General features: G+C 40.5%; 2 protein-coding genes across 4 annotated transcripts; one reads left to right on the top strand and one right to left on the bottom strand.

The window, feature by feature from the left end:
• The first annotated feature begins 74 nt into the window (after positions 1-74).
• Positions 75-8699, top strand: LOC116325235 (dTDP-D-glucose 4,6-dehydratase). Its single transcript, XM_031746076.2, has 12 exons — positions 75-398; positions 1551-1617; positions 1754-1822; positions 2020-2110; positions 2215-2363; positions 2449-2547; positions 3337-3396; positions 3847-3890; positions 3992-4157; positions 4267-4322; positions 4481-4578; positions 4661-8699. Exons 1-12 carry the CDS (start codon positions 352-354, stop codon positions 4777-4779), a joined length of 1065 nt encoding a protein of 354 aa, XP_031601936.2. The 5' UTR covers positions 75-351; the 3' UTR covers positions 4780-8699.
• On the bottom strand, positions 6625-26001 carry LOC116325203 (ATP-dependent RNA helicase DDX3X-like). Of its 3 annotated transcripts, none has more exons than XM_031746049.2 (19): positions 25636-26001; positions 24063-24114; positions 23519-23566; positions 22730-22789; positions 21817-22017; positions 21561-21663; positions 21235-21351; positions 20600-20699; positions 20375-20510; positions 20192-20289; positions 19241-19339; positions 18985-19145; positions 18750-18894; positions 18377-18521; positions 16395-16576; positions 16107-16224; positions 15799-15952; positions 15481-15608; positions 6625-15059 (listed from the first exon to the last, which is right to left on the bottom strand). In XM_031746049.2, the coding sequence occupies exons 1-19, from the start codon at positions 25678-25680 to the stop codon at positions 14980-14982; spliced, it is 2172 nt and encodes a 723-aa protein (XP_031601909.1). In that variant the 5' UTR covers positions 25681-26001; the 3' UTR covers positions 6625-14979. The 3 variants fall into 3 exon arrangements, with proteins under 3 accessions (XP_031601909.1, XP_039462945.1, XP_031601925.1); XM_039607011.1 differs by having other exon boundaries at positions 22730-22786; XM_031746065.2 differs by lacking the exon at positions 22730-22789.
• Positions 26002-27877: the final 1876 nt, after the last annotated feature.

The raw sequence follows: 27877 nt of genomic DNA, 5'->3' as shown, positions 1-27877 counted from the left end.
GGACTTGACTGGTTTTCGCTTGCCGACAGGTCTACGTTGACCGTTTGATTGATTCGGGATTCACGCAATCACATCGCGCTAACTTCACTGCGTCATGTGGGACAAGCAATCAGAGAGTAGAAACTAGTACACACACTGTTAATGACCCGCCCGCTTTCAACGTGTCAACACTGCCGTGAAGCAGCCGGTAACTGTCGCACATTGCACAATCCGGCTACTGTTATGGAAGGAAATAAAGCTCTGCTGTTTCCGTCAGGATAGCTAGCTTCCAGGCTTGATGTCGGTAAATATGTTTTTAATATACCTGTAGGAGTACATGTTGTGAGGTAACAGCTGCTGGAAGACCGGGAAATGGACTTCAACAGGACTGTTCTGGTGACTGGAGGCTCTGGATTCATGTGCGTTCGTATTTCATATCAGTGTACAGTTAAGCTGAAATAACATTACGAACTTAGTATTTAGCTTGATAAACAGACCTGACTGTGGTTCCTCTTTTAGTTATCAAGACTAGGACCTGTAAGGAAAACCTTTGCACGGGTGAAACAGAGGTAAACAATAAAGGAGCCTCTGTTAACAATAGCAGTGCTTTACTAAGAAATAAGCACAATTTATTAGTGAAAAAAGTATTTATTGTAAAAAACAAAAACGAACTAACATTACTCTGCCTTATCTTATAAATCATCCCGGTGTCTCTACCTGTTGAGTAACTGTTCACAAGTTTTGGAGTAGTGGTTTCGGTCCTGGGGTATATTTCAAAATATTATGGCAGACTGAGAATTGAGCCCACAAACACATGGAGCCAAATGCTCAGATGAGTGTTAATGTGTAGTTAGCACTCAGTTAAAACAGTTGTAAATTACTTGTTTTGCCTGTAATCTGTCAAACATATAAAGTCATTTTGAGCCAGAAAGAACTTCCTGTGACAACACAGAAGCTGGAACCAGTTTTTGGCAAAGTGATCTCCATATATCCTTTATTTATCCCGGTAAAAAGTGTTATTGGCATTAAAAATGTCTTTTTCAAAACAGATGTGACCAAGTGGGCAGCAGAAATTGCAGCAAATTTAAAATCAGAGTTCTTTCGAGAAATTGGAAGTGACTGAAATTGACTGGATTATTTATAATGTAGGTACAATAACAGGTGATTTCTTTGTGTTAAATATAACCCCTTAGCAAATCCTGTTTAATACAGCCTCTTTACCAATATAAGCAAAGATATTAGACATAAAAAACACATAGAGACAGGTTTATTAACGGCAAATGAAGGAACAAGCAAAGTTTTTCCTTTTATTATAAGAAAAATGTAAAATTTGGGAATGCTCAATTCACAAATCAGGTTTCATTTCATTATTATGGTTTTATCTCACTAACTAATGAAGGAATCTCTGTATGTGGGATGTGATTTCTGTACTGTATACATATAGGCAATGCAAAGTGGTCAGCTCATGTCGTCTTCTTGGCATAAACGGCACAGGCATGTGTGGGCTGACGGAGTCAGATAAAGGCCAGTGGGGCGTAAATGAACTGTCTCAAATTTCTCTGCCCTTACAGCGGCTCCCATCTGGTGTGCTCGCTGGTCCACAGACACCCGGAATGGAAAATTATCAACCTGGATAATGTAAGTCTTAATTTTCTTTTCCCCCCTCACTCCGTTTCCAAATATAACACTCTGGGTTTGTTGTCTTTGTGACGTGCAAAGCTGCAGCTAGTTTCTGCTGTGTGCACTGCATGTCTCACTGTCTGATCTCTTCTAGTTGGATTACTGCTGCAGCCCCAGGAGTCTGGAGAGCGTTGAAAACAGAACGAACTACATCTTTATCAGGGTGAGAGCTGATAAATAAACACATCAGGTCAAGAATAACCAGACTGACACCAGATATCTATGTAATTTAATGCTACTTTTATATAATTACATATATTATTATATTTAAAATAAGGTGTAATTTGTAGGATTTATCATCAGTTGAGCTTTAACTGTGCCGGGTGCACAGTTACTCATTTGGACTCTTTTCTTCAACAGGGGGATGTGTGTAACCCGCGGCTGGTGAACCACATCTTCAGTTCCGAAAACATCGACATCATCTTTCACCTGGCAGCCAAAACTCACGTCGGTGAGCAGCAGCTTGTTCGGGCAGTTTTTATGAACAGGAGCTTTTGTAGTTTCAGCTCTCGTGTTAAAGCTCTTTTGCTCTCTCCTTCCTCTCTGTGCTGTCAGAGGCTTCCTTTGAATCCCCATCCTCTTTCCAGGAGGTCAACGTTGAAGGGACCAGAGTTCTGCTGGGAGCGGCCCATCAGGCCCGACACCAGCCACAGCGCTTCATCTACATCAGCACCGATGAGGTGTACGGAGCCAGTCTGCGTGAGGCCAGTGGATAGATTGGGGTTGTTGTTTTGTGCTTTTGTTTGTGTTTATGGATCAGGCAGTGACTCTGATGTTTGTCCCCTACAGGTGTTTGATGAGAGCAGCCCACTGAGGCCCTCCAATCCGTACGCTGCTACTAAAGCTGCTGCAGAGTATCTGGTCAGATCATACTGGGACCAGTACAAGGTAAACACATACAGATGGGGCAGTAGCTTCCAAACCAAATGAATGACTTTAAATATTAGTTCTTGATTTTTCAGTTTCATATTTTTACAGTCAAGTTCGAGGGCATGTTTTGGCTTGGATGTTCGTTACCCAGTTTAACAATCACAGTAGTGAAAACAGTGTTATTATTGTGACCATATGACATGAACTGCCTTTGAAATAGTTCCTTTAATGATGAGTCGGCCACTGATTGTAGTCAGATGCCATCTTTAAAGATACTTTGGTGCATTTAGATGGCAATAAAACATCAATAAGATCGAGTCAGCCTGCTATCAGTCTACAAATGAGCCCGGTTGGATTGGCATTTGATTTCAATCAGTGATCATGAAGCAGTTAACTTTCGCTGTCTACATACATAGAAATTCACATTAAGTCCTTATATTCAGAGTCCAGCCAGAGACCCATCGATTTGATGAGAAATCCTTCCATAAATAGTGATGTCGTTGCTGCAGGAAAGCGATGTAACTGCAAAATGATGTGGGCGCTCCACAACCTTCCAGTTTTACAGGAATATGACTAGAATGCAACCAGCTGGTTGTCAAGTCCCCTGTTGTTGCAGACTAGCTGTGCTTGTACTCTTGTACTCAAGAGAACTTCAAAACTGGGCAACTCTCATCAAAATAATCTACATGGATACATGGTACTAGAGGCCAGTGGTTAATGTGATTTGAGGTGAACTGTCCCTTTAATTTTAAAACCTAAATGACTTTTTTAAAAATCTTTGTCATTTGAATACTGCTCTGTTACTAGTTTCCCATCATCATTACCAGGAGCAACAACATCTACGGGCCCAGGCAGTACACGGAGAAGGTCCAGTATCATGACTGAGCACACCCATTTTACATTTAGTGGCTAATCTTGCAGAAATATGCTCCATTTGTACAGTTTAAGATTTGAGGCTGTATATAAGATATCTGCACAGCTGTATGTAGAACTATTTTCATCTATGTAAAGCAACATCAGGTCACACTGATGTCATCTGTGCAAGATTAATCTACAGTGATACATATTTTAAAGATTTGTTTTAAAGTTATTGTAATTACTCTCATTGCCACAAAGGGGAGACAAAAGCTCACCCTGCAGGTTTAAAAATGCTGCAATCAGCTGTGTGTTTACATTTGACTACAACTGAATGCACAGGCAGAAAATGCAAATGTCAGACTTTCACCATCAGTTCCTTTCAACTGGTTTTAAAGAGTTAAACATATCTTCTTCTTTGCCACCAAGCTTTTAATATAAATTGTCATCTTGATCTTTCAGGTCATTCCAAGGTTCCTCACCCTCTTACAGATGGACAAGAAATGGTGGGTTTGTTTTAACGAGCGCTGTCGTTCCGGTCTGTGTTTCACAGGAACAGACGCGCTTATCCAATTAAACCCGTTTCTGTGCGTTTGCTCTGCGGCAGCACTATCCAGGGAACCCTTCCGAAATCCCGCCACTTCCTGTTTGTCAGTGATGCCATAAACGCCTTCCTGTTGCTTCTGGAGAAAGGGATTGTGGGAGAAATCTACAATGTGGGGACAAGCTGTGAGATTCCCATCATACAGCTGGCGAGGGAACTTGTTAGGATGGTGGGTTTAGGAACTGTTTATTCAAACATTTAGCAGGAGCTTTTAGAAAGTAAGCGAATTAAATGAATACTAAAAGGTGTGTGTGTGTGTGTGTGTGTGTGATGTTTAGGTCAAGAAAGTGCCAGAATCTGAAGTGAATGATTGGCTTGAGTTTGTGCCTGACAGGTAAGTAGAGAAAGAGCTGGCAAAAGCAGGGGAGAATTCCAGGAAGTAGCCAAAGCCATCCACTTTAGCTTTAGCTCTCAAAATCTCCGTCTCTCCTGACATCTTGACCTTGAAAGCACACTTTTGTCCACTTTTAACCTTTGACCTCTGCTCTCCAGGCCGCGGGTCGACCTGCGTTACCCCATCAAGTGTGAGAAGCTGCAGCAGCTGGGCTGGAGAGCTGAGGTGTCCTGGACTGAAGGCATCAGACAGACAGGTACAGTCACACACACACGACTATACACTCATTACCCTCCTGTATGGTGTGTTAGTGATTCATACGTTTCTTGTTTTTACAGTGAAATGGTACCGAGACAACCCAGACTTCTGGTCAGACATCAGCGAGGACCAACCACCAATCAGGCGCGAGTTTGAAAATGCTACCACCACAGTCGTCCCGATCAGCTCTGAATCTTGACTGACAGGAAGAGACTTTTTAATTTTTTTCCATACAAGTAATTTCACGTGATATTTATGTAGCACAGAGGCCATCATGGCTGGTTTAAAGCTGAATGAACAAAACACTGAATATTTCAGTTAGCATCAGTCTTACTCTGCAGAACATTTCATTCTCAGCCGTCTCTGAGTTAAGACGGTCTGAGCAACAGGACCTGAAGTGCCAGATAACCAAGGGCAGAGCCTTCCTGCAACCAAAGCAGACCTACAGCTGGAAATTAATGCACTTTATTACTTAACTTTATAGTAATTACAATCTTAGCTGATATTAACAGTGTCTTGTCCTGCTCATTGTGATTTGTTTAAATTATATTTTTGCACACTGTGGGCTGAGGGACATTAATCTCTGATTGGTTCAACATTTTCATTTACAGTGTTGGCAGGATCCTGGACTAGTACAGACAAACAGGTTAAAGTGTCAGCGCAGTAAGAAAAACTGAGGGGAAGAGCAACGCCTCACCTTTGACTGCGTTTGGCCGAGTATGCAGCGCAGGTACAACAGTTTAAATTAAGACTCCCCTCTCCTGTTGGCTTTCCTCAACAGGAAAATAATCAGGATTGTAAGAATAGATTTTTAAGTTGGGCTTTGTTAACTTTAGCCTTCTTTTACCAAATGGCCTGAAATAGCAATGATCTCTTAATGTAGGTAGCACAGACTCAGTGCCTTATTTCCAGTGTACTTGGATTATGAACCCAAGAGGCTCATTTTGAGACCAGAAGAAACTCTGATTTGACCTTCCACTGTCTGTTCTCATGTGTTTCCTTTAAGATTGTTAATGCAAATATTCGGGTCGCCGTTTGGCCCAGACTGGAATGACACATTACATAAGCAATCTGGGACAGGTTTCAGAGAACAAGAGTTATGCAGGTAATGCCTAGATAACCCTCTAATGAACGGATGTCTGCCATTGTACATCGTGGGCCACATACTGTGATCTGAAGACAACTAGATCAGAGAAACTTCACATTTAATCCCTCATGTTAATAAAATAAGTTTTTCTACATGACATCTGTCAGCACAACTCTTTGGGCTTAAACCGTAAGAAATGTGATAGCTCACAGTTTTATAATTTTAGTACATTCTGGACAAAGTTTTTGTTCACTTATTTTTTTTTTCTTTACCGTTGACTTAAAAAAGACATTTAAGTTTTTTAAATATTTCATTACTTTGGTGTACTATGAATGGCCACAGGGGAAGGTCTTTGGAGTCTTTGCTGAACTGGCTCCAAGGCCTCATGTTTGACACCCCTTCACATGTTACCAGTATTTTGCACTTAGTAGTCACTTCAATCGCTTGCCTCAAAGTTGAGAAAGGTTTCTAAGCAGTTTTACAGTTGCCAAATCTCATCGACTTCCTACGGTCTCTTGTCACAGCATCACTGCGAATCACTTCCTTTGTGGATGCAGCTTTATTCAGAGTTATAGAGGCTGCTGTTCTGTTGTTCTACACAAAGCTAATAAACTTGACTCCAACTTTAAGAAACGTGGCTGTCAGGTCATTTTAATCTGCTTATTGAAGAAAGTGGATGAAGCAAACCGCTTCGAGTCATCTCCTGCTACCAGTCAGCAAGGCTCTGTACCAAGTTAGAAATATGTAGGTGCAACTTCAGATTTCAAATTAGCCGTTTATGATTTTTAATGATCTGTGTTTTAAGGACAAGGGAATCACAATCATTCCTGTCAGATGCATTTTATGCACACTGTTTTTATAATTTGATGCTGTTTATCTTCAAATAAACACAGTTTGTGTTTTTCCATCTCTGTAAAGTCACACAAAAAAAAAAAAAAAAAAAGACAAAACCACTGATTACATCTGCAAATCCAAACCTTTATTTGTGGTAAAATCAGAATATTTGCACAGTTTTGTTTTTCTTCGTGCAGTGCTCTTCGTGCACATCTGCTAAACTAATACATAAGCAAATACTAACTACCAGGCCGGTGCAGCTGCCCGTCCACACTGTGGGGTCTGGCCATTCAGTAATGACGACAGCACTGGGCTTCATTTCATTTCAGTTCGCTCGCTAAGAGAACAGCAATCGTTCCTAAATGCACCTCAGCATCTGTGAATTTCAGATCACTTTAACAAACTGAACTTGAAATAAAGCCACAAAGTGTTTTGTTTTTGTGTGTCTTTCACGACACCCTGACAAAAAATACAATTACTTTGTTGCAAAATGTAGTTTGTGCATACAAAAGGCTGTAAAGTAATGGTTCACCTACGTCTGATATGCGTCAGTGATTGCTGAGGCTACAGTCTTTGGACAAATCAATCGGTCCCTGTGTAACTACAGTGGGTCTGTGCTTAGAGGACCAACAGTACAAATGTCCGTTATATTACTCTGTCTCTCCTGCAGGTCAGATAAATACTGATCAGCTGCAAGAAGGGGGAAAAAAATAAATAAATCCCCATTTCTGATTGGCCAGAAACACCCCTGTGACAGCTCTAACACACCGACGCCTGAAAAGATGCAAACCACAACAACGGAGCAATAGAACCACAGTTAAGTCTGTGTTATGAAGACTTTAAAGATCGCCACTTGTTTTTGCCAGACATTCACAACAAGGGTATTAACGAGAAGGAAAAGTGTAAAGATTCAACAAAGAAAAGGAAAAATAAAACGACTTGGAGAAAATCTGGACACTTTTTTTTGTACTGCATGTTTTTGTCGTTTTTTACAAAATGGTCTTTGATCGTTAACTTGTTATTTTTTAATCCAAACCTTGGCATTTACGGTGGTATTTTCTCAATTTGTTCGCCGATTAAAAATGGCTGTTTATGGTTGATTATTATTGGCAATGAAGCCTGTCGCATAAACAGGTTTGCGGATGTGATACTGAGTCCAATGTGACTTTAAAGGTAACCAGTGGAGGCTGTTTCTCGTAACGTGTCGCCATCACATCGGCTGTAATCAACAATCTGTGGTACACCTCGTACCTTCATGTTACACCACATGCACATCTTTACACATTAACAGAAGACCTGAAGTTGGAGGTTTCAGTTGGGAGAAGAGTACTGTAGTGCTGGAAAACACTGGTGTTGAGCTTTATGCAGGGATGCTGTGGCATCTTTAAACTAATTGCCAGAACTGACTGGACTATTTTGTTGAAATCGGAATTTTCGGGAATGACAGCATGAATACTGCCAAAAATAAAATCATAGACATTGCGTAGATTCAGCAGATTTTAGGCCACATAGAATGATGGCTAGCGCTAAAAGGTAGGGTAAGTGCTAGCGTGCTAAAAATGTATAAACCAATGGGCAAAAGTGATACAGGATGAAAACAAGTGATAATGAAGGTTATTTTTTGAGTTATTTAGGTATAGACTAAGTCATGGACTGCTGATGCTAGCATGGCCGATAACCAGGAAGCACTGCGAGTACCTCCACCCCCAGAGAACCCCCGGCTTTCAGAGGTTTTTAAACAAGCTGATCATAGAAGGTATAAAACAGATTAATTTGTCTGACTCAATAGCTACGCCCAAGACAGAAGTGCCTAAAACCTGCATTCTATCTGAAGACCACCAGATGGCGATAGCTGTGCTTGCTAAAAGAACAGTTTCCTGCTGAGTTATTGGCTAAGTCACTCATTCGGTTTTTAATTTTTTTAAGTCTATTTTGTAAATCTTGGGTCGTAATATGCTTCAAAAAGGAATATCTATGGTACACCCAATGGTAATAATTCAAAAACTTTTAGCCAATGAGTAAGTAGTCCCAGTCAGATCTGGTTTTTTGTTTGTTTTGTTTCATTTTAAATCAAGACAGTAAAAGTGAAGATGCCAATATTAAGACTTCAAAGTGGGACTTGAGGATCAGATACATGGGACAGATTTGCCTGATAAAATCCAGTTTCATTCTTACAATTAAAAAAAAAAAAAAAAAAAGAATGTAAGAACGAACCGTGGCTGCAAAAACTGCCCAGTTAAAAAAGAAAAGATGTGCACACAGCAAAGGAGCTAGGTTTTAGGGGTTTTTTGTTGTTTTTTTGTTTTGTTTTTTTTACTGGCCTTACACAAAATATATGCATCTGTATTTATGAAATGCAGGTGATTTTTGAAAATTACAACCACTGTTGAAACCCAGCCTTGCTATGGTGACACGCTGACGGAGAAACGCTCCCCCACGTCGCATCTTTAACATTAAAAAGCTCACACTACCCCAGAAAAATAGAAATTTTTCACTCATACCAATGACATTCAACATTCAAGTGCCAGTGTTTTTGTTTACTGTCTTTTGGTCAAGTCACTTTGTAAAATATCAGCTTTTGTATTAGGCATAGAAAAATAAATATTTCTCAAAAATGCTTGATAAATTACACAAACTTGCAGTGAAAGTAGACTCAAGAACTCTGTGTGCAAACAGCTGAATCCTACCTTTGCTGTTAACTAGAACTCCACCTGGTCCCAAAAACAAAACAAAACAAAACTTAAAAACAAAAATTCTCAAAGAACCTTTGCACACACACACACACACACACACACACACACACTTACTTCTTATTTAACACCTCTACACTGCCTTCACACTCACTCTCAGTCGTACCTCTTTAGGATTAAAGGACATGTGCTACAGAAGACTTTTGTTGAAGATTAAGCAAAGTCTTTTGTGTAAAACTCAGTGGTCTTTCTATAACGGAGGGGGCCCTGCAGGCCGCAGCAATGGAAGCATAGCACCATTAATTGTTCTCTGACCATCAGTGCTGTCTGTATCACAGGTAAGTTTGCTATCAGCTCCATTAGGGCTGGGTATCACCCTTCATTTAAGGCATCAGAAGGTTTTGGGAAATAAAAAAACAAAAAGAACTAAAGTGCTGGATCAGTTTCGCAGGAAGTAAACTAAGCATTTTCTGCATGACACAAACTTTTGTGTTTTTTCTTAAACTTTGTTTACTGCTGAAAGTGTGTGTGATAGTTACAGGTACATGCAGTGACACTAGCAAGACACTGATGATCAGTTAGCATGTAACGGTAGCACTGTTTACCATCTTACATAAGCATGTTACCAAGGTAGCATTTGCTAATTAGCAGACAAAGAGTTTTGCGGTATTTTGCCAAAAAAATGAAGTCTTTCAGAAATCGAAATTGTGAGGACCAACGCAGTAGATAAAGTGCCTGATCTACATTCCTATTCATAATGCCCTGATGCTCATATTTTCTCAAAAACGTAACGTTAGCGGCACAAAACGGCAACATGTCCAAGTTTTAGCACCGGGAATCAGTTGTCAGTCAGTAAAAAATGTGTGCCTGAATTGTTCTGAGTCAACAGCTCTTAAGCATTTACATAAAGTTATCATTTTTTTACCCCTGCATCATTACAGCATCTGACCAAGCAAACATTCCTACACTTAAAAGAAAATAATAAAAATTTCTGCAATAGTTTGAAATACCCAGCCCTAACCAACAAATTTCAGTCTTTAGTGATTCGGCCACTTCAAAAGGCACCGTTCACACGTAAAACTCTGGGCTCATTTCACATGTGCCAGTTTGGACTCGAGCAGAAAACTCATGCAGAGAATCGTGGTGACCACACAGCGAAAGCAAGCCACAAGTAACTGAACTCTATTGCACTTGGGGTAAAAGTTCAGAGGGTTTCTCCCCCCCCCCTCCACACAGGAATTTGGGGGCACAGTGGTATTTAAGTGTTGCTCTAACACAGCTCAATGGTAAATACGACTGACAGGTAAAACCAGCCTGCCCTAGAAAAACACTGAAATACATTGCATATTTATGAACAACACTATTTGACACGATTGATCTACAAAGCAAGAGGTAAACTGAATTTTTACTCTCACAAGTCACACTGCATTTAAAAAGGTTCACCGGTTCCTTCATTTTTTTTAACGGATTCTCAATGTGCTGCCAAGCGCTCGTCAGAAGGCACAGCAACATCTACGCAACCACATCCACTCAATGGATTCGCCTGCGACGCCGCATGCCTGCAGCATTGGTAACAAAACAAATGGGACTACATTAAGCTTATGGTCGGCAGAAGCCACTGATTCAAGTAAGAAATGCTTTCACACAGGGAATATCAGTCAGCAGTATCCGACTGCCAGTTCAGTCAGTAAAGTTCCTCCTACAGAGTTTTAAAGGTTGAAGCTGATTTTATAACAATGCCAGCAAGACAGCTATTTAATAAAACCTCTAGGTGTGAAAGTGCAACTTAAAGACTTCTGCTTGTGTGTGAAGGGAGTTCTGTGATTGTCATTAGCAACTTGCTGTCCTGTTTTTTCATTCCTTCAATACTTTGCAACAGCTCTTACAAGAAGTCTGCAGGAGAAAATCAAATGTTTCATGACCTCAAGAAGAAAGCTGATCAGTAAACGGGTGCTTTAAAAAAAAAAAAAAGAAAGAAAGAAAAAGAAATCATCTATTGGGACACCTCTGACAGTTCTGGTCAACATTTGAATCGCCGATTCAACCGCCGCTCATAGTCATTAAGCCCGTGTTAGACTGCAGTCTCAAACTTAGTGACAGCTCTTAGTGCGACAGTAACTGTTTATCTGACCCGTGCTGTAACAGCAGCTGAAAAGAAAAACTCAAATTTCCTGTTTTTGGTTCATTTGTAAATGCATAAAAGGGAGCAGGTGGACATCGAGGAGTACAGCTGAATTCTATCATTTCACAGCCGTCCTTGAATGCAGCATTGCTCCTGGCCCCTCATTTTGAGTCAGACCAGGCTTAGTGAGATATCGTACAGTTATATTTGACTGGTGTCTTTTAGCACCAGAAAAGCTTCTGGAAAAATCTACTTTGTATATTTAGTAAATGACCAGCTAACTGCTTTAACTGCTTTAACTCCTTCAAACTCATCAGGAAAAAAAGAAAGAAAAAAAAATGCTATTAAACTCAGAGTTTCCCCAACGTCCCCCTCAAATGTAATCCGAGGGAAAGGGAGCTTAAGACTGATTACAAGAGTCAAAAAATCAAAAGCAGGAAAAAAAAACTATGATATAAAATAAATAACTGCAACATAATTAAAGCCTGCTATAGAATTGGATTCATCTGCTTGGCATTTGAAACTTCTTGACCAAAAAACAACAACACTTGAATATGTTTTACAGTCTTGGTCCTGCTTTGTCAGAGTCAGTGGGCAGTTTGAGGGTTAATCCACCTTGTGCGCATTAATTTGGGTGAATGTATCTCTATATAGACGTGTGTATTCTCTTGAAAGAATACAAGCTTTTGTCTTTGAACTTTAGTCAGCGGTGTTCAAACTGCCCACTGTGCTAAGCTCACCAGACCAATCTTGGTCCAGTGTTGAGTGATCAAGTGTGACTCTCATGCACACCAAGTGTTGTTTAACTTCACATTCTTTTTCTGTGGAGATTCCTCTCTGTTGAAACTATTTACATTTAATCTGAGTTCTACATGTAAACATAACTAAATTAATCCACCCCCACACTGGAGTAACAGAGCTTTTTTTGGCTCTTAATTGGCCCAGTTTGGGGGGGTGGGAGTAGGAGGAGGATTGGATTTCTACCACTGAACCATCCAAATGTTCAGCAGAGATCCCTTTTCAAGTTCAATCAGGGACGAAACATGGACATCCTGGGTCAACTGGCCCCTTGAAGCCTGGTTGCAAAGCAGAGCCAAGTAGGGATAACCAAGGATTTAAATGCATGCGATCAGTTCTGTGTAGCAACTTTTCCACAAGCACAATTTACCCTGACAGTTTCTCACTGTGCTGAGCCGAGTTGGGTTTCGCATTCGACAATCGCGGCGGGACGCTGTCATTGTTTATTAATCTGCAGCACGTGCTGGGACGTGTCGTGCATGCAGAAGGTGAATACGTTGCAATAGCTGCCAAGACTGCCAGTCCAGATAGCAAACTACTCTGGAGAGTGGACGTGCATCAGTGTGAAGAAGTAGGAGTGTGGCCCATCTGGGAGCTCTGGGAGCTCTGTGGGCTGGGTGTTAAGTGTTTTGAAAGCAATCATATGCTGCCAGTGTACGGCTGTTGTGCGCGTTGGCCGAAATCTAGTTTTGTAAACATTTCATCGAGGAAGTGACTTCAACACTGAGAAACACTATCTGCTGACTGAAAGCAGTAGTATGAGGAGGAACTGAACCGAGGCGCGATTTTGAGTGATCTTGTGCTTGATCACAGTTGCACACGTGGCTAAAATGTGCTGTAGATACGATGCATTGCATTCCTTGGGAAGCCCCCAGCTGTCTGCAGTGAAATTAGTTCGTAAGGATGATCCAGTTCTTCACTTTTAACGCCCGACTTCAACAGAGCTTAAAAGACCTAACTGGAATGACTACTTTTAGAGAAGACTCTTCATGCAACTCTCCAGGATAGAGTGAGCGAGAAAATTTGGACCTCTTTTTAGTTTGCGTATTCCCCCCTCGAGAGAAAGTTTCTCCCAAAACAAGGGTTTCAATGTTTGTGGTTAAAAGCAGCGCTAGATTCCCAAGAGCATGATGGCACTAAGAGTCATCTGAACGGCCGCAGACACCAACACAATCTGGGAACTGTTTTCAGCAGCAGCCATGTAGTGTTTTCTAAGCAAAGGTGTTTCAAACTGTGTAGTGGTTACAGTAATTTAATATGACTCGAGTGGCACCAGACTTTGGCTTTTTTTAAATTATAGCAAGCTATGAGGAATTGGACATTTACGGCTACATATCTGGATAATAAGAGGGGGAGGAACAACATAACGTGACTGCTGCTGGCCCTGTTAGTGGCACACAGTGACCCAACAATTAGTGACAAGATGGCTTTGAGAAACCAAACTGCAAGCTCAAAGCTGAGCTATAGATGTGACACAAGTGTCAATGAGTAGGACTCGGGTTCCCAAAAGCATACAGCCACTGTGGTCGGACCTGCTCGTTGGCTCTTTGACTTTAACAGTACGATTAATGCAATTTTTGACCCATTTTATATTTACTCATCCAGAGTGAGTAAAGTAATCCACAAATATGCTTACAGTGGTTATATGCTTTGGGGAATTAGCTCAGTCTCTAATAGACAGATAAGGAAATGCTTTGAGTTTCCTCATCATAGTTTTAGTTTAGTTTGTTTTTTTTTGCCAAGGTTTGATTTAGTTCAAGCCTAGTTTGCTTCCTTCCAAATAAAAATAAAGAAAACATTTAAACCAACAAATGACATTGAATACACACTTTTAGTCACCGTGGGCCAATACTTGTGGACAGTTAACGTATTATGGCAATAAAAACGATGGAAATAAGAGACAAAGTTTAAATTCTTAAAGGCACAGTACAGAAACAAATGATTCTCCATAAACGCTTATCTTAAAATTAAACAAATGAACAAACAAAAAAATGCTATTTGCAGTAACAACCATAAGTCCTAAGACTGTCTGCTAGCCTCACTGCTAATGGCCAACAATGCCATTTCAGTTTGTCCAGCCACTAGTCTCTCTTTGTTAGACATCTGTGTCAGACCTCGATAAAGTTTCATGTTTTAAAAAAGGTGAAAAAAAAGATTTTCTTGTTTCTGTGGCCTCCAATGTGTGATACGTGAAGGCCAGTATTTTTGAATTTATACGCAGACATGGTTTGCTTTTATGTCCTGCCTATAGCTATATTTTAGAAAAGTTTTTGGCCAGAGATTTACAACATGGCCGTGCGTTAAATACAAAGATGACATGAGGTCACGCGGGGAGTGTAAATGCAGACAAAAACACAGTGAAATCAAACTCAAATATAAAGTGGGGGGAAATAAAGAAAGGATTTTCCCCTCTTTGAAGAAGCCCACACTCTGAAATCTCAGGGAATTAAACACCCAGGTCTTTTTACCAGCACACACACGTGTCACAGAGGGAAAATGGTCTTAAGGTGGCTGCTAGCTGGAAGCTAACAAGTAAGCCTGTGTCCAGTGTTTAAAAAGTAAACAACTAAAATTCAAGAATCTCGTCACAATGTGGTCTTTTTCAAGAGGAGAAAAGTTAATTTACCAAAACAAAAAAAGGTGGACATAGAAAGCACAAGAAAACTGTTCAAACGACTTAAAAGACATGAAGGATGGGGATGGAAGCTACATAAATGAGCATAAATAGTTTAATAACATGCATGGGGGTTTCTTGGGGTTAATGGTGGTAACAAGACAGATGGGATGCAGACGTCGATGTGGAGAAAGAATGGAGGATGAGTGAGAAGAGGAAAGAGGGATGAGCGAGGGAGGGAGGGATGGAGAAACCTAGTTGCCCCACCAGTCAACTTGAGAGTGTGAGTAGTTGCCTCCGTAGCCATCGCTGGTGTAGAAGTTGCTGAAGCCGCCTGAGAAGAAAAAGGGAAGAGAAAAAAAAAAGCCTTCTTAATAAAGTAAAACTTTTGTAGCATTTCATCGCCCAAGTATCAGAAATTAGTGTTTCCAAGCAAAACAAATCTCTATAATGCAGGTTTGATGTAAAACATTTATCTCGAATGTGCAGTTCTGTAAAACCATAATTCACACTGAATATATTTTTCCCGACTCTCCATCAAAATATATTAAAAGTACAACAATATATGGCAAACTCAAGTGCTCTTCTTTTATTTCTCTCTATACAAGCTCTCAGAAAACAGAAAAAAGGTATCCTGGGGGGCCCAGGAAAAAAGGCTCTAAAGCAACACAATGAACATCATGTGACTACAATGGTCTGCACAATAATCACCCTACATTAGTGAATAAATTTCTATCCAAAGATCAGAGCCTCACCTCCTCCAAAGCCACGGTTTCCTCCATGTCCTGCCTGGTTGCGTCCTCCTCCACGTCCTCCAAACCCTCCGGCGTTGAGTCCTGCAGCAGTCTGACGATAATCTCGTGCTCCAAACCCGCCAGAGAACCTGTGGGATAAAAAATAAATAAATAAATAAATAAATCAGTGTTTAGGGATTCTGATTAGACCAGCAAATGTTTTTAATACTTATAACAAAAAACAAACATTTGCAAGTTAAAGACAGAATCTGTGTGTGTGTGTGTGTGTGTGTGTGTGTGTGTGTGTGTGTGTGTGTGTGTGTGTGTGTGTGTGTGTACCTCTTAGAGCGCCCTCTATTACTACTCTTGTGCTGGTGTTCATAGGCCAGGCTCTCGAGCCATGAGGGAACTTCCTGTTTGGCCTCTACTAGGATGTCCAGCAGGTCTTTAGTGATGTTCCCGTTTTTGTCATTGAAGAACGATGTTGCCAGCCCTACAGGAAACAGAAAAAAAAAAAAAAAAAAAAAAAAACCCACTTAAAAACAGGAGACATTTTTCAAAGCAATATAAGCAAGTAAGAGCAGTAAATGGGGTCCATCCTAAATCAAGAGGATACTTCCCTTAAATCACATTACTTATAGCCTTACCCAGGTTTCCTACTCGTCCCGTACGTCCAATGCGGTGGACGTACTCCTCTATGTCGCTTGGCAGGTCAAAGTTAATAACATGTTTCACGTTGGAGATGTCCAAACCCCGAGCTGCTACCTGAGATCACAAAAAGAGGAGCAGATACTTTAAAAACTCACACCTTCATAAACATTTCGTTTGGGCTCTAACTCAAGTGTTTTTCTGTCGATTGTGGTTGTCAGTTAATAACAGAATGGTTCCTGTTGCGGTTTACCATAACGTGCAAACAACAGGAAGTTTTTACTGACCGCTGTAGCAACCAGGATGGGACATTTTCCCGATCTGAACTGGTTCAGGGCCTCCTCTCGATCTCTCTGGGAACGGTCACCATGGATACTGGTGCAGGCGTAGCCTTCCCGATATAGGAAGTCCTCCAAGGCGTCTGCGCCTTTCTTGGTCTCCACAAAAACCAGAGTCAACGAGTCCTTACCTGATCAACCGAGAGGGGAAACACTGGGTGTTAATGCTACAAAGAATAAAACAACTTCAGGGCTGCGCTGTGTTTGGACTAAATAAAAGACTGAGTTTAATAATCCTGCGCCACTATGACTCTGGCTTTATGTAGCATGGACCAAATTGTGGAACAAGCACAAATAATGAAGTTGCAGTCATGCTGGAATTATATAGAATTTAGGTGCATGAGCAATTATGAGAACCAAGCACATAAATTAAAATTCATCCCCGATTGCCCAGCCTGCTAAACTGACCTTTTTTAGGCTTCTCAGTCCACTACATGAGATTGATTTGCCTTCTAGCTAATGGGATCAGTTAGGATCTAAATGAATCATACAATTTTACGTGTGAACGGTTTTCTGCTGCCATGCACACATAAATCAACGCCCTTGGTTGTATATGAAATCCTCCATAGCACATCAGTTAGTGGGTTTGTTGCAGCAGCCCTGTGTACAGATCATATGTTTACATGTATATAGGTGTGTGTCAGTCCATGGGGTGACTAACATGCAGGTTTCAGGGTTAAATCTACCAGCGTTACTTTACAGCAGATGTTGTTATATGAGCAGAACAGTGCAACAGGCAGCAGGAGGTGCAGTGTGGGTAAAATGACCAGCAGCAATGTGTTTTCATGCAGGTTTCACTAGAGGCACTGATGGAAAGATTCTGGTCATTGTATTCTTCCTGCATCAACATCATCAATTGACCCACATTTATATCACAAGTTAGATACACGGCAACAGCACGAACACAACGTGACCAGACTCTCTCCATTAAAGCTATGGGTTTGACCTAAAGACATCACAGCAACATACTCTAAAGATGACACCAAAACAACCTTAAGCTATAAAATCAAACAACAGGCATGTTTAATTTCACATGAGGGGACGCGACGTGTGAAATGGGACACAGAACCTAAATAAATATAATAAACAGGAGATTCTCCATCCACAAAAAAAAAAGAACAGTAAAGTCGAGCAAAATTATTTAAAATATGAAATGACAGATAAAAGTTTCCTGTTTGAGGATCTTACCAGGTTTCTCTATGTTGTCTCCAGTACTGTCCTGTACCTCACTTGGGATGGCTTGGGATAAAACCACAAACCACTGACATGTAAACTCCAGTTTGAAAGCAATGTTTGTGTGTCTGATATTACTGATTTAACAGAGGTTTAAAATGTTGCCATATAATCACTAACAAAACAAAAAGGTAGTTTTCCCAGCCACAAATGATTTAAAATCCTATAGAACCTTTCTTTTAAAGTTCAATCTGAAGAAAAAGATATTTTGTAATAAAAATAGAACACTGCCGTCTGGAGGCAAAAAAAATATATATATATATAATCCAGGAAACACGATGTTTCTTGCCAACTACCACAAATATAGAAAGAGCATATTTTAAATTAGAGGTTTTAAACCCTTTTCAGTGCAGCCTAGAGGTATACATCTTCCTAATTTCACACACAAACATATCTAAGTGAAATTTTCACTGAAAGACAAAGGGTGCTGATGGACATTACACTGTGCTAAGCATGGGAAACACAGTAATGTATTGGTTGAGATGTGAGGATGACAATATGATGATGGCAAAAAGACAGGGGAAATAAAATCGCACATCTGTGTGTGTGTGTGTGTGTGTGTGTGTGTGTGTGTGTGTGTGTGTGTGTGTGTGTATGTATGTGTGGCTCGAGATAATTGCAGATAAGTCTACTCAGGCTGCAGACAGTATTTATGTTATGTGTTGGGACATGTGGCAGTTGAGCTGAGATCGGCTCACCTGTAGCGCTTAGCAGGTCCAAGAGGAAAGACCTCTTATCGCTCTCTTCCACCCACACCACTTTCTGAGTGATGTTCTCCGAGGTGGAACCCACTCTGCCCACTGCCAGGAAGATGTAATCCTCCAGGAAATCCCGAGCTAGGATCTGCAGGATGAGCAAAATATGTGCTTAACACAACTGTTTTGCACCATCTGACCAAACAGATGGAAAATTTTACATCTTTAAAATGAAACACTGATCACCATGTGAATGCTTGCTGCACTTCTCTTTATTAGTAACAGGCGGATTAAAAAAAAAAAAAAAGAAGAAGAAGAAGAAGAAGAAGAAGAAGAAGAAAAGTTCCAATTTCTTTGACAATTACTGCAGATATACCTGGATTTCTTTGGGAAACGTAGCGCTGAACATCATAGTTTGTCGGATGCCTTTAGGAGGCATGGTGTCCTGTTCGACGATGCGCCGTATCTGTGGTTCAAAGCCCATGTCCAGCATACGGTCGGCCTCATCTAGGACCAGGTAGCTAAAGGAAACAGAAGAAAAGAGTTTGAAATTTAGAAAAAAATGACAACAGACGTTTACCCATCACTCACTACTCCTGTTTATGTCTTACTTGCAGTAGTCCAGTCCGATCTTGCCTCTCTCCATCATGTCCACGAGTCTTCCTGGAGTGGCCACCAGCAGGTGACAGCCTCTCTCCAGGTCTCTGATCTGCTGGCCAATGTCTGCTCCTCCATACACAACACAGGGACGCACTCTGGAGCGGTAGGAAAACTAACAGGAAAATAGAACGTATTAACAATTACACACAGATTTAAAAATCACATCATTAAATAAACAGATTATTACACACTAATGTGTTTAAATACCTTCCTTGCTTCATCATATATCTGCAGTGCCAGTTCTCTGGTGGGAGCCAGCACCAGGGAGATGGGGTACTGCTTGCGACGGCCATACTTTCCATTCTCCTACAAAGCAATGACACAACACACAACATTTAAGTTTCACAGCAACAAACATGATTGAAACTAGAGAAAACTGAGGCCACGCCATGAGTGGGCTAGAAACTAGACTAAATTCAAACATTTTACAGAACATGTGTCAAACCTATCAGGGACCAGTCTGTGACTCCTGAGAGCAAAAATCCCCTAAAGGCTTCATAATATAAATTAGGGTAGAACTAGTGTAATAGGAATTACCTGACAATTATCAGAGACATAGCATTCAAATAATTCCCAATTTAAAGTTCATGGAATAATTCAACAACAGTGAGGTTAGCAAAATAAAAACTTCCAGAGGAAAGAAAGATAACCTTTAAAATCAGATTTACCTGCTGCTGATTTTCTTTCTCAATAACAGCTTAAATTAAATTAGACAAAATAACTCCCTAAATAGGTGCCAGGTGTCATATCAAGATGGCTGCTGACAGGCAGGACTTGTGTCTAAAAGGGTTTTGCTTTTCTTTAACTGCTGCTTGTTTTGCCTCTTCTTTGATAGTCTACTATACTACTGGTATAAAATAAATCAACTTAAGCAGGTCTGCTTGTTTGTTGCAGTGACTAAAACTTGTGCTCACGGTTTGTGGTAACGTATGAACGATACCTTTTTCCCAATCATTTGCAGAACTGTGTGCGTGCCTGAAATTAATGCATTTTTTTTTTTAATCTGGAGGATGCGCTTTAATTAACACAGGATAGTTTAATTAAATTACTTTACCATGAAATCCCCCACAGCACCTGAACCATTTGTTTCCCCCCTGTTAAAGCCATGATGAAATTAGCTGTATTTAACTAGATAATATTGATTTTTCTCTCTTTTACCTGTCCTGATGCTTTAGCTGCGTTAAGGGCCTCTCCTGGTCCATCAGTGTAAATCTGGCTGAGGACTGGCAAGAGGAATGCTGCTGTTTTCCCAGAACCTGAAACACACGAGGACAGCCTCATCCATTTCTGCTTTTCATCTCATCGACCCAATTCCAATACTTTGTTATGTTTGTGCGCTACCTGTCTGTGCGCAGGCCATGAGGTCTCTCTTTGATTTAATAATAGGAATGGCGTATTTCTGGACAGGAGTGGGTCTGGTGTAGCGGCTCAGAGCAATGTTACCCATGATAATCTCACCCATGTCCACGTCTTGGAACTGTGAGATCACAAACACAGAAACATGTACAGAAAGAGCGAAGAAAAGCAATAGTGCAGCTGGTATCTGATATAATGTGAGTAACTCACACTCTCGATGTGCTGAGGGCAGTTCTGTCCCGTGGCCTCAACAGGAATGTCATCGTATTTCTCAAAGTTAATCCCAGTGTTACTGCCAGAGAACAATTCACTACGGAGAGAGACACAAAGGTTAGTCGAATGCTCTGGAACTTTATTGCTTAGAGTAACTGCAGCAATTTCTTGGGATAATTTATCTGAATGTCAAATTTTAAAAGAATAAAAACCCATAACTATTTTTACTGGGGCAGGTTAGCCACTTGAATTTATTATGTGTCAGGTAAGGGATATGCTGCAGAACCATAACGGGCAAAGTTAAAGATACTTCCATATTGACATCAGACTAGAAACCTCCAAATAAGTTAAGAACAAATGTCATTAGGATGACAACTGGAAATAACAAAACATCAAAGAATTTGCTTTTCCCTTCGTGTGTTTTACTCTGTTACACAAGAAACCAATGAAGTCCCAACAATATGACTCAGACAGTCTAATAGTGAAATTACACTAGTCTAATAATCTAATTCTGTGCTCTAATTTTAAATATCTTTTGCAATTCTACCTGAAATTTCCTGATCTTACAATAAATCACACCAAATTAGAAAGTAGACTACACCTCCCACGACCACTCAAAAGCACAGACTCACTGTTCAAGACGTTCGTTGCGAGGGGTTGGCTTGGACCAGTCTCCGTCATCTCTGGATTCCTCCACCCAGCGGCTGTTTCCTCCCCCTCCTCCATTACCAAAGCCTCCATGCTCAAACCTGAACACAGCATGCACACGTTAATGATGAATAATGAAGCAACTTTCTCCAAATTACACAAACAGCTCTCCACTTAACATTTTTTAGGTAATAATAAACCATTTTAAGGGTTCACAAGAGGATCGTTTTTTAGCTTTTATAGTAAACATGGGAATTTTCTGTTGAAGCTCAATGACATAAGCTCTCGACACTGCATCTGATCCGCTTACCTTCCTCGGGTAGCGTTGCCTCTGTCATTGAAGAAAGCAGACTTTCCACGGTTATTGCCAAAACTGCTATAGGTGTCCTTGGCAGTGTTCCAGCCACCTGCGTCTAACAGGAGAACACCACAAAGCGATCAGGTTTCAACAGTATGCTAGCAGACACATCCAGTCATTCATGTAGTAGAGAGGCAGGTAAATGAACACATACTGGATGCACGAGCTAAGTAAAAGAAATTTTGGAAGCACTAAAACTGAATCGCACCTTTATTTTCATACCCAGCAAAGCTCATTGGCTGTGCTGGGTTCATGGGGTTGAAGGCTCCACCCCTGTTGTTGCGGTAACCACCTCCAACGCCACCTCTTCCCCGCTCCATGCGAGGCGGGCCACGGTTAAATGAGTTCCCCGTCATGCGATTGTCGTGGTAGCCGTTGACAAAGTTGTTGCGTGTGCCGTCCCAGCCGTCTGCAGAGAGGAAACATTGCACAAAATAATTAATAATTATTATCACACCTGCAGGAACATCGTCTTCATGATCATCACTGCTGTTACTGGTGGAGCGCTGGCAATAAATGCTATATGGGCAAAAGTAATGGGCTACACCTCTTAAATTTTTTAAATTCAAGTGTTTTCAGTCCCATTGTCACAGGCGCAAAACTTGCAAAAGTCGCCAACGCTCGCTAATGCTGCTGACTCAGCAACTGCAGCGCACCAAACCTCCTCTAGCATTAACATCAGCACAAAAACTGTGTGCTGGGAGCTTCATGGTATGATCAACAGCTTCTGTAGGTGTAATGTGTGTGTGGCCCAGTACTTTGTCCATATAGTGTTGTGGCAGAATGCCAATAAAGACATCTTTCAGCACCAGCGATTATTTTTTGCGCTTTCTACATATATCGAATTAATTTTGAAAGAAAAATTGACTCTTGTGTAAAGGTAGGAAATTAGATGGATCAAGTCAAAATGATTAAACAAACCAATTCAAAGAAGCACTTTCAGATACTTCTACTGCTGCTTCCAATATGCAGCCACACTTTAATGTTTAGGCATTCACTATGAATTCATATCAGTAAGCCAACAGTTTACAAAAAAACCCAAAAACCTCTAAAAAAAGACCAATTCCCCAACTTCTGCACAACTCTATCCAAGAAAATCAGAAGTTCAGAGAGGAACTTACAGTTGGCTGCAGGCGCGATGGTGTAACCACCCTGTCGCCCAGCAGCAAAGGCATTTCCTGCTGGATTAGGAGACGAAATACCAGTTGTAACTTATGGTAAAAAACAGATGCTGATATAATAAAGGTACTTTGTGGAGTTACAGGTGTGGGGTCTAATTACTTTTAGAATACTGTGTCACCCGTTTTTCCTCACTATTCCAAAAATTAACCATGGGTAGTAATAACGTTTACAAAGCAGAGCACAGAGGAGGGAGACTGACTGCTAACTGTAGAGAAATAAAGACGGACAGAGCTGAAAACTGGGTCTGAAAAGCAAAACCAGACCTGAAGTGCTTTAAACCTGCACTCTTTATTTGCCATATAGGGAAAACCTGACATCAGCTCCCTCTCTGTGACCTCAGTAAAACATTTCTTGCTTCAGGTCACAATGATCACAACTTAAAGGCCATTTTGTAAATTTTATTCGTTTTAAGAGTCACAAAGGAGCCTTATCCAGGGTACGTTCATTGGTACTTGGCAATCACAAATCGTTAGCCAATGAGAGTGCACTTTCACAGTTCAACCTGCCCTTCGCTCATCACATCGAGTATCATGATGTCGATGGATTTCACTAACCAATCAGTGACAAGACTGAAATCCAGCTATAACCATGCATGATTTGAACATCAAAAAAAGTCTTGAAAATGATTTATTTGGTAGGAATCAGTGATGGGAGTTGCTCAGTGGCCTAAAAATAAACAATTCAGATTTTTCCTTTATAGGAAACAAGGTTAAGTGGACCCTACTCACCATTTTTGGAAGCATCTTTGTTCCTTAAATGTGGAGGTATGTATCGCCCTGCAACAGAGACAGACATCCAAAAATCAGTCAGAGCTTATGTCACACTGCATTTATAATCACATCTAACTACCGATTTCAGGGTTGACCCCCAAATTGTGACTGTAATGACAAAAGATTATTAAACTATAGTGTGAAGCAAAACTTTAAGGTGACATGCAAATATGCATTTTCACATGGTTACAACTAAATGTCACTGTATTAATAACGGATGTTCTGCACTTAAATAAAAATAGATCACGTGACCGAAAAGTCACCGTGTTTAATGAATAATAAAAGATTTAAAGACATAATTTCTTCAAAACCTTTGCAGCATCCAAAGACATGCATATTTTAACAGAAACATCTGCTTTCAGCATCATCGTACATCACTTACTGTGCCAGGGATGCATTTACACTGTACCACATGCAGACATACAGCAGTCATTTTTTTAACCTCTGTTTGTTTTAGCAAGACAAAGTTAAAAGTTCAAACAAAAACATGAAAGCTGCTTACTGCTACTGCCGCCACCTTGTCCGTCTGCAGCGCTCAAGTCTAGGACAGCGAGCTAGAGAGGAAAAAAAACAACACAAAATCAGAAAAAGACTCACTGACCCACTTCCAGCAACTTAAAAAATTAAGTTGCATTTCAACAGAATGAGTTATAAAAACTATTACTGGCCATGTCTTACATTAACTGGTGGCATTACAAATTGATTTTTCTCCACCATAGACACAAACACAGTAGTATTTCTGTAGTAATCTCCCTACTGATTCTCAGTTGTCTAGGTTTTCAGTGGCTAATGCTACAAGACAGCTCAGTGTCACTGTTATATGTATCCCCCATTAAATTAAGAATGCACGTAAAACCAAATGAGTGGAAACTAGAATTTAGATTGTTAGGCAGGCTGTGTTTGAGGCCACAGACCACTTATCCATAAGAGTAGGTGACACAGAGAGCTGCTGCCTACCTTTAAAAAATATTTGTGTATAATAAGGAGAGTGAACAATTTGCTTACAGGGACTGGTTAGAGTACTCAGATTTGACATGAAAAAGAAAACTAGAAGTAATTTTTATTTTTGAATTCTGCAGCAGACTTAGAAAAAAAAGAGACAGAGAGAGAAAGGGAGACAGAGATGTGAGCTCCAGCGTGCTGAATTCCTATCATGATGATGTCAGCAAACTGCACCCAGCCACAGCTGGTCTGGGATACTGAGATGCGATGCTGGTGCGTCAAATCTCACTGCTGTCCAGGGAACAACTTTGGATTTAATGCTTTCATTACCAAAAATCTAACTGTGGGTTGGGGGATGGCGGTGGTGACATTCAGCTTAGGCCAACTAAACTCATGAGGACGTATAAGTCGCTGAAATAGGGGCCTGGGTTGCGCATCACATTCCTTCTTAGACATTTTTCCTCAATAGGGGCTCTCCAAAATATCAACTGAGTACATGCAGTACTTTTCTGTTGCCATCCAGCCAGACACAGATAGACTACGTTGCTGGTGACGCAGGAGAAATGACCATCTCTTAGCGGGACGCAGTCAACATAAAAACATGGAAGTCTGGAAAATGCTGCGTATCATCTAAAAGCCGGGGACGGCGACAGTCACGGCGCATTGTTTGTGTAGCAAGTAGACCCGCAGGTTCCAGCCACATTGACCTCCATTTTATTATTATATCGAGCTGCAAGATAAGCGCAGTGGACGTAACAGTTGAGGGGTGCGTTTCATGTGTTCACATGAGGGGGGCAGAGGAACCACTCGTGCGTCATTTCGCATTTAGCTCTTCGTTTTAAAGAACACCGGTTAGTCTACCAGCAAAACATGGATGTTTTATTTCTAGAATTCAATTCAATAAAAGCATTATACTTCAGGTTGTAGAGGGGCCAAAACATTTTTTATGTCGTATGCTCCGCAGCCACCATCAGACGTGTGCGCGCACGAATGCAGCGCACCCAACGTTAAGCTAGCACAATAGCATACTGTTAGCAGCCCCAGGCTAGCCGGCAAGCTAATGTTTACCACCGCCGTTTTTTACACTACTTCTAAAGCGAACATTTAAGACATACGAAACAAACACAGCTTACCTGCTGTTCTAGACCGTGGGCATTTTCGACGGCCACATGACTCATAACTATAGAATATGGAGGAAAAATGATGCCGTTGAAAAGGGGACCTCTTTGTTTGCCGGGTTTTGATGTTGTTATTATTTCTCCTTTGCGTCTCGCCCGTTTCTGTGGTTATGCCAAATGACAGCTATTTCATTTCCTTAATGGTTTCAGGTAACTTTTTAAAATGCTATTACTGAATTTCAAGTAGCGATAAAGTCCCGTATTTTCAGCTTCAAGGTTGATACTTCAAGCAAACACAGCTGTTGTCTGTTTGGTCTTTAGCTGAAGCTGAGACGAAGCCCTCACGAAGCGCGTGAAGGGAACGCGAACAATGTGAAAGTAAACATCCGGTGACGTCAAAATAAAAGCTGAAAAACAAACTAGGTATAATTTTATATCTATATTAAATTTTAGGTGATGATAATAATAATAATAACAATAATAATAATAATAACGTATACTATTATACTATTAATTTTTTTGTGTTCTTGAAGTTAAGAATGACGATAAGAGGGTTACATCCCCTTAATTTGAAATGTTCCTATGTCCGGACTGCTAGTACTACTAGCAAACTTGGCAGACACTTCTCGAATGTTATTAATCTAGAATGCGCGAGATTTTAGTAGTAGGTTGTCGCGATATCGCTAGTATACCGTTACACAAATATTCTAGCGGAGAATTAAGTAGATTTTCCGTTACTTCTTTCCCACCGTCACTTGGTTTCAAAATCTTGGCACTAACATAAAACAAATATGAGAATGCTTTTATCACACATCTTGCATTAGGTTGTGCCACACAATGTTTAAATTGCAATTTTTAATGTGGCCTGAGGCACTTATGCTAGTTTCCCGACTGAAAAGCAAACAAGTCTGACAGAGATCAGAGTGTACAATACGCACATAGTATAAATAAAAATAGATGTGTATATATATATATATATATATATTACCATTCCCACTGAACTCTTTTTTTTCATAACGTAAATCCCTGTGATGTGTGTTTTGACGTATGATATATATATATAATTTGTACAGAGTAAAAATGACTCTTGTAAGTTATTGATTCATGCATTTCTAGCATTTTTAGCATCTTAACATATTTTTTCTGCCATTTCTTCTGTTTTTACTGTTTTCTCTAATTCACGACCCTTGTGCTCTTCTGCTTCTGTAACAACTGAAGCAGGGTTAATAAAGCCTATATATACATATGTCTGTAAGCCTTTAATCTAAATGAAAAAACAAATAAACAAATATATTAAGAAATGCCCATTTAATTTACTTTTATTTATATTGTGCCAAATTACAGCAACAGTTGCCTCAAGGCGCTTTATATTTTAATCTAAAGACCCTACAATAATACATAGAAAACAGAGGAAACTCCAACAGTCATATGACCCCCTATGAGCAAGAGCTTTGATGACAGTGGGAAGAAAAAGACTTTCTTTTAACAGGAAGAATCCTCCAGCAGAACCAGGCTTACGGAGGGGCGGCCATCTGCCACGACCGGTTGGAGTGAGGGGAGGGAGAAACATGAGGAGGACAAAAGTTATAAAACAGCACTGAATTGCACATAACCTACACGCCCATTTTGGATCTTTGTCATGTCTGAACTGCATGTAGCTTTTATTATCTGTCTAGCTGTTTTGTTTGGTTAAAGTTTCATTTGTTGTTTAGCCTACTTTAGCGTGACTCTGCTAATGTTATTTGTTGTCTAATAATGTAATAGGATTTCTGCCAGAGAGAGATATTGCATTATAGCGAGTGACAGCATGGTATGAAAGATTTCCTGTCTCTGTTGTTGTGGCAGCAGAGCCGAATCAGTCTGTCACAGAAAATGCCTGTCTGCCAACAAGTGCTGCAGAGGGTTTTCAGGATTATCCATGACGGATAACCATTTGTTCAGTGACCTCCTCTGCAGTGCTGCTTCCAAAGTGTCCAGTTTGCAGACAGCTTTCATAATCAGTTTATTCTGTCAGGTAGTGTGACCAGCTGCAGCAAAGTATGCTGCACTCGCCACAACTGAATGATATAAAATTCATCTTCAATCTATCATTTTGCTGTACACATTAAAGCATCTCTGCTTCCTCAGGAAATAGATTCCACTCAACCTCTTTTAGTGCTTAGCCTCTGTGCTGGTCTTCCAGTTCAGCCTGTTGTCGACATAAAAGCCCAGGTATTCTTGTCGCGTGTCCCTCCTCTTCCTTCTGAAGTCAATCACC

Source organism: Oreochromis aureus, linkage group 23 (genome assembly GCF_013358895.1).
Source record: "Oreochromis aureus strain Israel breed Guangdong linkage group 23, ZZ_aureus, whole genome shotgun sequence".
Lineage (NCBI taxonomy): Eukaryota > Metazoa > Chordata > Actinopteri > Cichliformes > Cichlidae > Oreochromis > Oreochromis aureus.
Note: the sequence above shows the minus strand (reverse complement) of the source record. Positions and strands in the feature narration are given on the sequence as shown.